Genomic DNA, 13,938 nt, shown 5'->3' with positions numbered 1-13,938 from the left:
ATGGCCACGTTTAGACGGTCCCCGTGTTCAGTGTACGGGACTTGGGAGGCGTGTTGTTGATCTAGGGTAGTCTAGTGGTCAGACAGGAGCTTATATGGCCACGTTTAGACGGTCCCCGTGTTCAGTGTACGGGACTTGGGAGGCGTGTTGTTGATCTAGGGTAGTCTAGTGGTCAGACAGGAGGTTATATGGCCACGTTTAGACGGTCCCAGTGTTCAGAGTCAGATCTGTAGATCTCAAGTTTTTGTAGGGTCGGATAGAAGTCTGATAAGGGTCACCTTATATGTCCATGTTCAGTGTCTGAGCCTCGGGATGTAAATCTACAACCATTGTGGTTGTTCTAGGGTGGCATAGTTCTCAAATAAGGGTCTCTATCTCTATAATTGGGCTGTCCCAGGAGTCGGGTCTGAGTCGGTTCTGTTAACTGGGATAAAGGGCTGTATCTCCATGTTCAGAGCCGGGTCTGAGCCTCTGGGATGTAGATCTCGATGCTGTCTGCGCTCTCCGTGGCTGAGTTCTGTCTGAAGGAAGCGGACCTCTTGGTCTGGAGCAGTCTCCTGCGTGCCTCAGTCCTCTGTCTGTCGCCCAGGTCTAAGGACTTCTCCCGGACAGGCACGGCCCGTCCCACACTCCCGCTACGGGCCATCACCAGCCCCCCGCCGCCTCCTCCTACCCCTCGTTCCACTGGGGGGTCGCTGACGCTGTCGGCACGGAGGCTGCCGCTCACTCCCCCCGCTGGCTTCTTTGGTAGTGGGGGAGGAAGCTTCTTGTCATCCTGAGGGGGATGAGGGGGATGGGGGGAGGGGGGGGGGGGGGGGTGGGGGAGGGGGGGATGACGGCAGGAGGGGAGGGGGGATGACGGGAGGAGGGGATGAGGGGATGGGGGGATGACGGGAGGAGGGGATGAGGGGAGGGGGGGATGACGGGAGGAGGGAATGAGGGGAGGGGGGATTGTGTGGTTGGTGAAGTTGGATGATGGAGTTAGTGGGATGTGGTGGACATTATGGAAGGGTGAGCAGAGTCAGTGGGATGTGGTGGACATTATGGAAGGGTGAGCAGAGTCAGTGGGATGTGGTGGACATTATGGAAGGGTGAGCAGAGTCAGTGGGATGTGGTGGACATTATGGAAGGGTGAGCAGAGTCAGTGGGATGTGGTGGACATTATGGAAGGGTGAGCAGAGTCAGTGGGATGTGGTGGACATTATGGAAGGGTGAGCAGAGTCAGTGGGATGTGGTGGACATTATGGAAGGGTGAGCAGGGTCAGTGGGAGAATGAGGGAAGGGTTGAGGTAGAACATGAGAGGAGGATAAAGTGCAAATAGAAGATTGTAGGGGTGGACAGATGTATAATGTGATGTAAAATACAAACCAACATAATAAAGACAACCATGAAACAATACATAGGGAGAGTAGACATAGCAGAAAGGAGTCAGAACAATACATAGGGAGAGTAGACATAGCAGAAAGGAGTCAGAACAATACATAGGGAGAGTAGACATAGCAGAAAGGAGTCAGAATATTCCCACCAAAATAAAGACACCAATGTGGATCAATATGTGGAAGAAGAGAGGAAGGAAAGGAGGAAGGAAAGGAGGAAGGAAAGGAGGAAGGAGGAAGGAGGAAGAAGAGAGGAAGGAGAAAGGGAAGGAAAGGAGGAAGGAGGAAGAAGAGAGGAAGGAAAGGAGGAAGAAGGAAGGAGGAGGAAGAGAGGAAGGAAAGGAGGAAGGAAAGAAGGAAGGAAAGGAGGAAGGAGGAAGGAGGAAGAAGAGAGGAAGGAAAGGAGGAAGGAAAGGAGGAAGGAGGAAGGAGGAAGAAGAGAGGAAGGAAAGGAGGAAGGAAAGGAGGAAGGAAAGGAGGAAGGAAAGGAGGAAGGAGGAAGAAGAGAGGAAGGAAAGGAGGAAGGAGGAAGGGAAGGAAAGGAGGAAGGAAGTGTTAGCACTTGTTAATAGTTGCCAGTTGTTACTGTGAGTTTTGTTCTTCCTGTCTTTCCCAAAACAATATATCAAAAGTATTGCCATAAAGCTTTGAAACAGCACTCAGTCATTTTAGTTAAGACGGGCTCAGCAAATTTTTTTTGCATTCAGAACTAACACAAAACTTTAAAGCACAATGCTTTGAGCCATTTTGTCTCAAAGCCTCTCCACTCTTGATGTTGTGCAGTTTCACAGCCAGGGCTGGCTTGGGGGCAGCAGACCCATCTGTGCCACTCTCCGACACACTGCCATCTTGGCTCTGGGGAATGACCCAGGGTCAGGGGGCAACTGGGCAAAGCGGATCCCAGCTCTCACTTTCTTGTCTGGGGGAAGCCTCCAGCCGGAGTCCTTGAGCCTCTGGAGGTGCTGGAACTTGACCTTGACGTCTTCCACGTTGAGCTGGAGCAGGTCCCAGAGCCCGGACAGGTCCTGAGAGGTGGGCTGGGGGTACGCGGACGGGTCCTGGAGGGGGGAGGGGCAAATAATACATAAGTGGGGTCATGAGAACCGATTACGAGAAAACTGTAGAATATATCCCCATAGCTACGACTCATTCCTATTGGTAGATACATTATCTCCATATCTAGGACTCATTCATATTGTAGATACATTATCCCCATAGTTACGACTCATTCCTATTGGTAGATACATTATCCCCATAGCTAGGGCTCATTCCTATTGGTAGATACATTATCCCCATAGCTAGGGCTCATTCCTATTGGTAGATACATTATCCCCATAGCTAGGGCTCATTCCTATTGGTAGATACATTATCCCCATAGCTAGGACTCATTCCTATTGGTAGATACATTATCCCCATAGCTAGGGCTCATTCCTATTGGTAGATACATTATCCCCATAGCTAGGACTCATTCCTATTGGTAGATACATTATCCCCATAGCTAGGACTCATTCCTATTGGTAGATACATTATCCCCATAGCTAGGGCTCATTCATATTGGTAGATATGCCCATTCTGTAGCTAGGACTCATTCATATTGGTTTGACAAAAGATAGAAGAGACCACACACACACACACACACACACACACACACACACACACACACACACACACACACACACACACACACACACACACACACACACACACACACACACACTCACCACGCTTTGCTGGCACAGACGGAAGAACTGCTGCACCTTCTGAGACATGAGCATCTGGGCACTGCCCACCGCATTACGGATCAGCTCCAGAACTGGACAGGAAACGCACAGGAAACAGGATGTAAGGCAACAGAAAGACGGGGAGTCAGGACACAGCAAGTAGAAAGTCAAACGTGTGATATTTGTGAGCTAAAGCTCAAACCAGTCCATCTTTCCTATAACCTACTTCCTCCTCTTTCTGACAACCCCCACCACTCATACAACATCTCACCCCCCTTCCACCCTCCCTCCCAATCTCTCTCCCCCTTTCCTCCCCCTTTCCTCACCCTCCTCTGGCAGCTCGTTCTCCTCCGCCTCTCTCTCTACGTTCTGACACCATCCCTCCATCCTCTCCACCTCCGCCTGAAGGAGGCGTAAGAAGAACTCTCCGTCTCTCAGACAGGGCGAGGCACGACCAGAATCAGGTAGACTACGGAGGCCCCCCTCCAGTGAGGGCTGGGGTGTGCCTATCCAGCCACCTCGGTCCGCTGCGAGGGGCAGGGGGGAGTGGGCCCGCGGGGGCAGGGGGGGTATCTGGTGAGGGTGGTGGTCTGTAGCGTAACCATCCTGGACGTAGTCCTCTCTGTAGGCCCACTGGCCCTGGGTGTGCACCTAGAGAAAGGAGTAGAAATACCAGTTATGCTAATGGATAGGCTACACAATAAGGCTTAGGTCAACAACAACAAAAAAACAATTCAATACAGAACCTGAGTAAAAAAGGGTTTAAAGTCAAAGTAAGTCAAGTTAGGGAGAGATGGGAAATTTACACAACACTTACCAGGAGGAAAAGGGGGGAGGGTTTAATATTTTTTATTTTATTTAGTCCAGCGGAGGATCATGTCATTTGTAATCAATTAAATGTTCATATTGTTAAGGGTTTGAGAATGTTTTCTTTATTATAGTATCACGACGTGTGGCCCTATGCTGCCCCTCATCCCCTGATTCTCTGCTGAGCACACAATATCAAGTATGCCCAGTGTGGTCTCAATCAGACGATCCATCTCCGTTACTAAACGTTACAGGCCTAGGCTATAGGAAGAGCATGCTCAGAGAAGCACAGGGGAAATATATTTTTATCAGAAAATGTACTTTCCTTCCTGAGTTTTTTTTCTTCTTCGCTGCTTGGATGGTGCATGTTAAACTAGGCTACAATGCATTACACACTGCAACGGATAGGCTATCATGTATCCCAGGCAACGGAGAGGCTATCATGTATCCCAGGCAACGGATAGGCTATCATGTATCCCAGGCAACGGATAGGCTATCATGTATCCCAGGCAACGGATAGGCTATCATGTATCCCAGGCAACGGATAGGCTATCATGTATCCCAGGCAACGGATAGGCTATCATGTATCCCAGGCAACGGAGAGGCTATCATGTATCCCAGGCAACGGATAGGCTATCATGTATCCCAGGCCTGCCCTGCTCTTACTGATGTAAACATTTTGTGCTGCCTATTTGACTATTCAGCTTCAGATAAGAAATGACTACAGTATCCTACAGTAGACCCATACAGTATGCTATAGTAGACCTATACAGTATCCTACAGTAGACCTATACAGTATCCTACAGTAGACCTATACAGTATCCTACAGTAGACCTATACAGTATCCTACAGTAGACCTATACAGTATCCTACAGTAGACCCATACAGTATGCTACAGTAGACCCATACAGTATCCTACAGTAGACCTATACAGTATCCTACAGTAGACCCATACAGTATCCTACAGTAGATCTATACAGTATCCTACAGTAGACCCATACAGTATGCTACAGTAGACCTATACAGTATCCTACAGTAGACCCATACAGTATGCTACAGTAGACCTATACAGTATCCTACAGTAGACCCATACAGTATGCTACAGTAGACCTATACAGTATCCTACAGTAGACCCATACAGTATGCTACAGTAGACCTATACAGTATCCTACAGTAGACCTATACAGTACCACTACAGTATGCTACAGTAGGTCTATACAGTACCACTACAGTATGCTACAGTAGGTCTATACAGTACCACTACAGTATCCTACAGTAGGTCTATACAGTACCACTACAGTATCCTACAGTAGGTCTATACAGTACCACTACAGTATCCTACAGTAGGTCTATACAGTACCACTACAGTATGTTACAGTAGGTCTATACAGTACCACTACAGTGTCCTACAGTAGGTCTATACAGTACCACTACAGTATCCTACAGTAGGTCTATACAGTACCACTACAGTATGCTACAGTAGGCCTATACAGTACCACTACAGTAGGTCTATACAGTACCACTACAGTATCCTACAGTAGGTCTATACAGTACCACTACAGTAGGTCTATACAGTACCACTACAGTATCCTACAGTAGGTCTATACAGTACCACTACAGTATCCTACAGTAGGTCTATACAGTACCACTACAGTATCCTACAGTAGGTCTATACAGTACCACTACAGTAGGTCTATACAGTACCACTACAGTATCCTACAGTAGGTCTATACAGTACCACTACAGTAGGTCTATACAGTACCACTACAGTATCCTACAGTAGGTCTATACAGTACCACTACAGTAGGTCTATACAGTACCACTACAGTATCCTACAGTAGGTCTATACAGTACCACTACAGTATCCTACAGTAGGTCTATACAGTACTACTACAGTATCCTACAGTAGGTCTATACAGTACCACTACAGTATGCTACAGTAGGTCTATACAGTACCACTACAGTATGTTACAGTAGGTCTATACAGTACCACTACAGTATCCTACAGTAGGTCTATACAGTACCACTACAGTATCCTACAGTAGGTCTATACAGTACCACTACAGTATGTTACAGTAGGTCTATACAGTACCACTACAGTATCCTACAGTAGGTCTATACAGTACCACTACAGTATCCTACAGTAGGCCTATACAGTACCACTACAGTATGCTACAGTAGGTCTATACAGCACCACTACAGTAGGTCTATACAGTACCACTACAGTATCCTACAGTAGGTCTATACAGTACCACTACAGTATGCTACAGTAGGTCTATACAGCACCACTACAGTAGGTCTATACAGTACCACTACATTATGCTATAGTAGGTCTATACAGTACCACTACAGTATGCTACAGTAGGTGTATACAGTACCACTACAGTATCCTACAGTAGGTCTATACAGTACCATTACAGTATGCTACAGTATGTCTATACAGTATGCTACAGTAGGTCTATACAGTACCACTACAGTATGCTACAGTATGTCTATACAGTATGCTACAGTAGGTCTATACAGTATACTACAGTAGGTCTATACAGTACCACTACAGTATGCTACAGTATGTCTATACAGTATGCTACAGTAGGTCTATACAGTATGCTACAGTAGACCTATGCAGTATGCTACAGTAGGTCTATACAGTACCATTACAGTATGCTACAGTAGGTCTATACAGTACCACTACAGTAGGTCTATACAGTACCATTACAGTATGCTACAGTAGGTCTATACAGTACCACTACAGTATGCTACAGTAGGCCTATACAGTACCCCACAGTAGGTCTATACAGTACCACTACAGTACCCCACAGTAGACCACTACAGTACCACTACAGTATGCTACAGTAGGTCTATACAGTACCATTACAGTATGCTACAGTAGGTCTATACAGTACCACTACAGTATGCTACAGTAGGTCTATACAGTACCACTACAGTAGGTCTATACAGTACCACTACAGTATGCTACAGTAGGTCTATACAGTACCACTACAGTATGCTACAGTAGGCCTATACAGTACCCCACAGTAGGTCTATACAGTACCACTACAGTACCCCACAGTAGACCACTACAGTACCACTACAGTATGCTACAGTAGGTCTATACAGTACTACTACAGTATGCTACAGTAGGTCTATACAGTACCACTACAGTATGCTACAGTAGGTCTATACAGTACTACTACAGTATGCTACAGTAGGTCTATACAGTACCACTACAGTATCCTACAGTAGGTCTATACAGTACCACTACAGTATCCTACAGTAGGTCTATACAGTACTACTACAGTATGCTACAGTAGGTCTATACAGTGCCACTACAGTATGCTACAGTAGGTCTATACAGTACCACTACAGTATGCTACAGTAGGTCTATACAGTACCACTACAGTATGCTACAGTAGGTCTATACAGCACCACTACAGTAGGTCTATACAGTACCACTACATTATGCTACAGTAGGTCTATACAGTACCACTACAGTATACTACAGTAGGTCTATACAGTACCACTACAGTATGCTACAGTAGGCCTATACAGTACCACTACAGTATGCTACAGTAGGTCTATACAGTACCACTACAGTATGCTACAGTAGGTCTATACAGTACCATTACAGTATGCTACAGTATGTCTATACAGTATGCTACAGTAGGTCTATACAGTATACTACAGTAGGTCTATACAGTACCACTACAGTATGCTACAGTATGTCTATACAGTATGCTACAGTAGATCTATACAGTATGCTACAGTAGACCTATGCAGTATGCTACAGTAGGTCTATACAGTACCATTACAGTATGCTACAGTAGGTCTATACAGTACCACTACAGTAGGTCTATACAGTACCATTACAGTATGCTACAGTAGGTCTATACAGTACCACTACAGTATGCTACAGTAGGCCTATACAGTACCCCACAGTAGGTCTATACAGTACCACTACAGTACCCCACAGTAGACCACTACAGTACCACTACAGTATGCTACAGTAGGTCTATACAGTACCACTACAGTATGCTACAGTAGGTCTATACAGTACCATTACAGTATGCTACAGTAGGTCTATACAGTACTACTACAGTATGCTACAGTAGGTCTATACAGTACCACTACAGTATGCTACAGTAGGCCTATACAGTACCATTACAGTATGCTACAGTAGGTCTATACAGTACCACTACAGTAGGTCTATACAGTACCACCACAGTAGGTCTATACAGTACCACTACAGTATGCTACAGTAGGTCTATACAGTACCACTACAGTAGGTCTATACAGTACCACTACAGTAGGTCTATACAGTACCACTACAGTAGGTCTATACAGTACCACTACAGTAGGTCTATACAGTACCACTACAGTAGGTCTATACAGTACCACTACAGTAGGTCTATACAGTACCACTACAGTAAGTCTATACAGTACCACTACAGTAGGTCTATACAGTACCACTACAGTAGGTCTATACAGTACCACTACAGTAAGTCTATACAGTACCACTACAGTAGGTCTATACAGTACCACTACAGTAGGTCTATACAGTACCACTACAGTAGGTCTATACAGTACCACTACAGTAGGTCTATACAGTACCACTACAGTAAGTCTATACAGTACCACTACAGTAGGTCTATACAGTACCACCACAGTAGGTCTATACAGTACCACCACAGTATGCTACAGTAGGTCTATACAGTACCACTACAGTATTCTTGACTTTTTCCAAATTTTGTTACGTTACAGCCTTGTTCTAAAAATAATTGAATTGTTTGTTTCCCTCATCAATCTACACACAATACCCCAGAGTGACAAGGCAAAAACATGTTTCTAGAAATTTTTGAACATAAAACCCCCCCCGAAATATCACATTTACATAAGTATTCAGACCCATTACTCAGTACTTTGTTGAAGCACCTTCGGCAGTGATTACAGCCTTGAGTCTTCTTGGGTATGTCGATACAAGCTTGGCACACCTGTAATTGGAGATTCTCCCATTCTTCTCTGCATATCCAGTGGCTTTGATTTTATTTGATACATGTCACCATATCATCGTAAAGTATGTTTTTTCAATATAGTTTCATCAGATTATTGAAAATTTTTCGGGAGTTTTGCCGTGTTCCGTTCTCTGACTTTGTTGACATGGAGAGCGTCGTGCCACTCGGCTAGTGCCAATGCTAATTGAAGAGGGAAAGTTGCCGTTCTAAATCCAAACAACGACTGTTCTGGACAAAGGACACCTTGTCCAACATTCTGACGGAAGATCATCAAAAGTAAGAAACATTTTATGATGCTATTTCATATATCTGTCGTAGATGTGAACTAGTCGTCGGCGCCCAAGTGTTTCTGGCTATTGTGGCTACGCTAATATAACGCTACATTTTGTTTTCGCTGTAAAACACTTAATAAATCGGAAATATTGTCTGGAATCACAAGATGCCTGTCTTTCATTTGCTGTACACTATGTATTTTTCAGAAATGTTTTATGATGAGTAATTAGGTATTTGACATTGGTGTCTGTAAATATTATGGCTGCTTTCGGTGCAATTTCTGATTGTAGCTGCAATGTAAACTATGATTTATACCTGAAATATGCACATTTTTCGAACAAAACATATGCTATACAATAAATATGTTATCAGACTTTCATCTGATGAAGTTGTTTCTTGGTTAGTGGCTATTTATATCTTTATTTGGTCAAATTTGTGATAGCTACTGATGGAGTAAAAAACTGGTGGAGTAAAAAAAGTGGTGTCTTTTGCTAACGTGGTTAGCTAATAGATTTACATATTGTGTCTTCCCTGTAAAACATTTTAAAAATCGGACATGTTGGCTGGATTCACAAGATGTGTACCTTTCATATGCTGTATTGGACTTGTTAATGTGTGAAAGTTAAATATAAAAAAAAAAATATCTTTTGAATTTCGCGCCCTGCACTTTGAGCTGGCTGTTGTCATAAGTGTACCGACGTCGGGCTTGCAGCCAGAAGAAGTTAAACAACATACTAACTCTTAACCAATCAGGAGCAACATACTAACTCTTAACCAATCAAGAGCAACATACTAACTCTGAACCAATCAGGAGCAACATACTAACTCTTAACCAATCAGGAACAACATACTAACTCTTAACCAATCAAGATCAACATACTAACTCTTAACCAATCAGGAACAACATACTAACTCTTAACCAATCAAGAGCTGGCCAGGAAGCCTAAAGAAGGAAAGACAATGAATTAACTGCCATTGTAGAAATATATTGTGAAGCATTTGAAACACGCTACATACAGGCTGGCGGGAGAGCTCAGCATTTCAACAACACATCAACAAGACCACTTCAACAACATGCCGATAAATTCAGCATTTAGGCTCTATCAAAAAGGAAATTAAAAATAATAATGACTTAATAACCAATAACCATAAATAATAATAACCATAAAGCCTTATTAGGCTATACAGTGCCTTTGAATTCACTTTAACAAACAGGAGTTTTATCCCTTCTTTGGTTTGAGGATCATGTGGTTTGCTATGAATGCCTCGTTTGTTAATTTAGCAGATGCTCTTATTTTCCCATGTCCTAATCACAGTCAACATACATCTATTTTCTAACAACAATATAATGGAATAAATTAGAATACATTACAAAACGATAGTCCCCCCCCCCCAAAAAAAATAAAAATAAAGTACAAGTGCATATAGGTCTCCTGATGATATGTGGCTGCTGAGTTGTAATTTGATTGAGCTGTTGAACTCCATTTTTACATTTGATAGACAACTTTAGCACTATTCCAGACTTAAACTGGAGCGGCTTAGTGGTTAGAGTGTAGAGGCGGCAGGTAGCCTAGTGGTTAGAGTGTAGGTGGCGGCAGGTAGCCTAGTGGTTAGAGTGTAGAGGTGGTAGGTAGCCTAGTGGTTAGAGTGTAGAGATGACAGGTAGCCTAGTGGTTAGAGAGTAGGTGGCGGCAGGTAGCCTAGTGGTTAGAGTGTAGGGGCGGCAGGTAGCCTAGTGGTTAGAGTGTAGGTGGCGGCAGGTAGCCTAGTGGTTAGAGTGTAGAGGTGGTAGGTAGCCTAGTGGTTAGAGTGTAGAGATGACAGGTAGCCTAGTGGTTAGAGAGTAGGTGGCGGCAGGTAGCCTAGTGGTTAGAGTGTAGGTGGCGGCAGGTAGCCTAGTGGTTAGAGTGTAGGTGGCGGCAGGTAGCCTAGTGGTTAGAGTGTAGAGATGACAGGTAGCCTAGTGGTTAGAGTGTAGAGGCGGCAGGTAGCCTAGTGGTTAGAGTGTAGAGATGACAGGTAGCCTAGTGGTTAGAGTGTAGAGGCGGCAGGTAGCCTAGTGGTTAGAGTGTAGAGGCGGCAGGTAGCCTAGTGGTTAGAGTGTAGAGATGACAGGTAGCCTAGTGGTTAGAGAGTAGGTGGCGGCAGGTAGCCTAGTGGTTAGAGTGTAGAGGTGGTAGGTAGCCTAGTGGTTAGAGTGTAGAGGTGGTAGGTAGCCTAGTGGTTAGAGTGTAGAGGTGGTAGGTAGCCTAGTGGTTAGAGTGTAGGGGCGGCAGGTAGCCTAGTGGTTAGAGTGTAGGTGGCGGCAGGTAGCCTAGTGGTTAGAGTGTAGAGGTGGTAGGTAGCCTAGTGGTTAGAGTGTAGAGGCGGCAGGTAGCCTAGTGGTTAGAGCGTAGAGGCGGCAGGTAGTCTAGTGGTTAGAGTGTAGAGGCGGCGGGTAGCCTAGTGGTTAGAGTGTAGAGGCGGCAGGTAGCCTAGTGGTTAGAGTGTAGAGGCGGGAGGTAGCCTAGTGGTTAGAGTGTAGAGGCGGCAGGTAGCCTGGTGGTTAGAGTGTAGAGGCGGCAGGTAGCCTCGCGGTTAGAGTGTAGAGGCGGGAGGTAGCCTAGTGGTTAGAGTGTAGAGGCGGCAGGTAGCCTAGTGGTTAGAGTGTAGAGGCGGCAGGTAGCCTAGTGGTTAGAGTGTAGAGGTGGTAGGTAGCCTAGTGGTTAGAGTGTAGAGGCGGCAGGTAGCCTAGTGGTTAGAGTGTAGAGGCGGCAGGTAGCCTAGTGGTTAGAGTGTAGAGGCGGCAGGTAGCCTAGTGGTTAGAGTGTAGAGGTGGTAGGTAGCCTAGTGGTTAGAGTGTAGAGGCGGCAGGTAGCCTAGTGGTTAGAGGGTAGAGGCGGCAGGGAGCCTAGTGGTTAGAGTGTAGAGGCGGCAGGTAGCCTAGTGGTTAGAGTGTAAAGGCGGCAGGTAGCCTAGTGGTTAGAGGGTAGAGGCGGCAGGTAGCCTAGTGGTTAGAGTGTAGAGGCGGCAGGTAGCCTAGTGGTTAGAGTGTAAAGGCGGCAGGTAGCCTAGTGGTTAGAGTGTAGAGGCGGCAGGTAGCCTAGTGGTTAGAGTGTAAAGGCGGCAGGTAGCCTAGTGGTTAGAGTGTAGAGGCGGCAGGTAGCCTAGCGGTTAGAGTGTAGAGGCGGCAGGTAGCCTAGTGGTTAGAGTGTAGAGGCGGCAGGTAGCCTAGTGGTTAGAGCGTTGAGCCAATAACTAAAAGGTTGCTAGATTGAATCCCCGAGCTGACAAGGTCAAAAAAAATATGTCGTTCTGCCCCTGACCAAGGCAGTTAACTCACTGTTCCTAGGCCGGTCATTGTAAATAAAGATTTTGTTCTTAACTGACTTGCCTAGTTAATTAAAGGATAAGAAAACAACTTTTTTAATAATTGCCATGTCATGTCAAAAAAACAAAGAACAGTTTCTTAAACTGCATACTGTATCTAAGTCTCTGGTCTCTCCTAGGAGTAGGTAACGGTAGTCTCTGGTCTCTCCTAGGAGTAGGTAAAGGTAGTCTCTGGTCTCTCCTAGGAGTAGGTAACGGTAGTCTCTGGTCTCTCCTAGGAGTAGGTAACGGTAGTCTCTGGTCTCTCCTAGGAGTAGGTAACGGTAGTCTCTGGTCTCTCCTAGGAGTAGGTAACGGTAGTCTCTGGTCTCTCCTAGGAGTAGGTAACGGTAGTCTCTGGTCTCTCCTAGGAGTAGGTAACGGTAGTCTCTGGTCTCTCCTAGGAGTAGGTAACGGTAGTCTCTGGTCTCTCCTAGGAGTAGGTAACGGTAGTCTCTGGTCTCTCCTAGGAGTAGGTAACGGTAGTCTCTGGTCTCTCCTAGGAGTAGGTAACGGTAGTCTCTGGTCTCTCCTAGGAGTAGGTAACGGTAGTCTCTGGTCTCTCCTAGGAGTAGGTAACGGTAGACATGTTCTCCGCTATCCACTTTATGTTTTAATGATTGTTTTGGGGTATAGGGGAGGGTCGTGTAAAAATATATTTTATTGAAGGGAGGGACATCCATTTTCATTTCAGAGAGATCCGATTCTCTTCAGGTATCCCTCATTATAAATAATGTACGGCAGTCCCTTGGCTAAAATGGAGTGGTGATTGTAACTTGCTGTTCTTTATTAGGGAGAAGTGGAGAGAGTTCATTATGTAATGAAGTCCCAATGGGGATGAAGAAGACAGGAAGTAGATAAGTCCTTTAAAACTTCTTAGCGCTAGGGGTCATATTATTATTATTTTTTTTTAATAACGTGCCCAACGTAAACGGACATTTTCTCTGGCCCAGATCGTAGAATATGCATATAATTTACAGATTAGGATAGCAAACACTCCAAAGTTTCCAAAACTGTCAAAATATTGTCTGTGTGAATAAGAATACTTATTCTGCGAACAAAAACCTGAGAAAATGTAACCCGGAAGTGATATTTCTTTAAACAAAATCTGTGTTCCCTGGCCCGTCTAACCTCCATTTAAAGGGGTATCAACCAGATTTCTTCTCCAATGGCTTCCTCAGGCTGTGACCAGGCTTTAGACATAGTTTCAGGCTTTTATTTAGAAAAATGAACGAGTTTTTTCAAAACTAGTCAGGTGTCCTCGGAATATTTCCTGCGCGCGCGGGAGGAGCTCACCATTTTCCTTTTCTCTCTTAATGAATAGGTTATGCTCCAGTTGAAATATTATCGATTATGTTTGTTAAAGACAAACTGAGGTTTGATTATAAAAAACATTTGAAATG

General features: G+C 44.9%; 1 protein-coding gene across 1 annotated transcript in view; it reads right to left on the bottom strand.

The window, feature by feature from the left end:
• Nucleotides 1-451: 451 nt before the first annotated feature.
• LOC120043311 (disks large-associated protein 3-like) overlaps nt 452-13,938 on the bottom strand; it is a 49,756-nt gene continuing 36,269 nt past the window's right edge. Inside the window, exons 12-15 of the mRNA XM_038987928.1 lie at nt 3,425-3,749; nt 3,099-3,190; nt 2,289-2,435; nt 452-775 (exon numbers count right to left, since the gene is read on the bottom strand). Coding sequence (XP_038843856.1) covers nt 452-775; nt 2,289-2,435; nt 3,099-3,190; nt 3,425-3,749 — 888 coding nt within the window. The remainder of the gene's footprint in view (nt 776-2,288; nt 2,436-3,098; nt 3,191-3,424; nt 3,750-13,938) is intronic.

The sequence above is a fragment of the Salvelinus namaycush genome, unplaced genomic scaffold (assembly GCF_016432855.1).
Source record: "Salvelinus namaycush isolate Seneca unplaced genomic scaffold, SaNama_1.0 Scaffold899, whole genome shotgun sequence".
In the NCBI taxonomy this organism is placed as follows: domain Eukaryota; kingdom Metazoa; phylum Chordata; class Actinopteri; order Salmoniformes; family Salmonidae; genus Salvelinus; species Salvelinus namaycush.
This window is presented reverse-complemented; position numbering and strand designations above follow the sequence as displayed.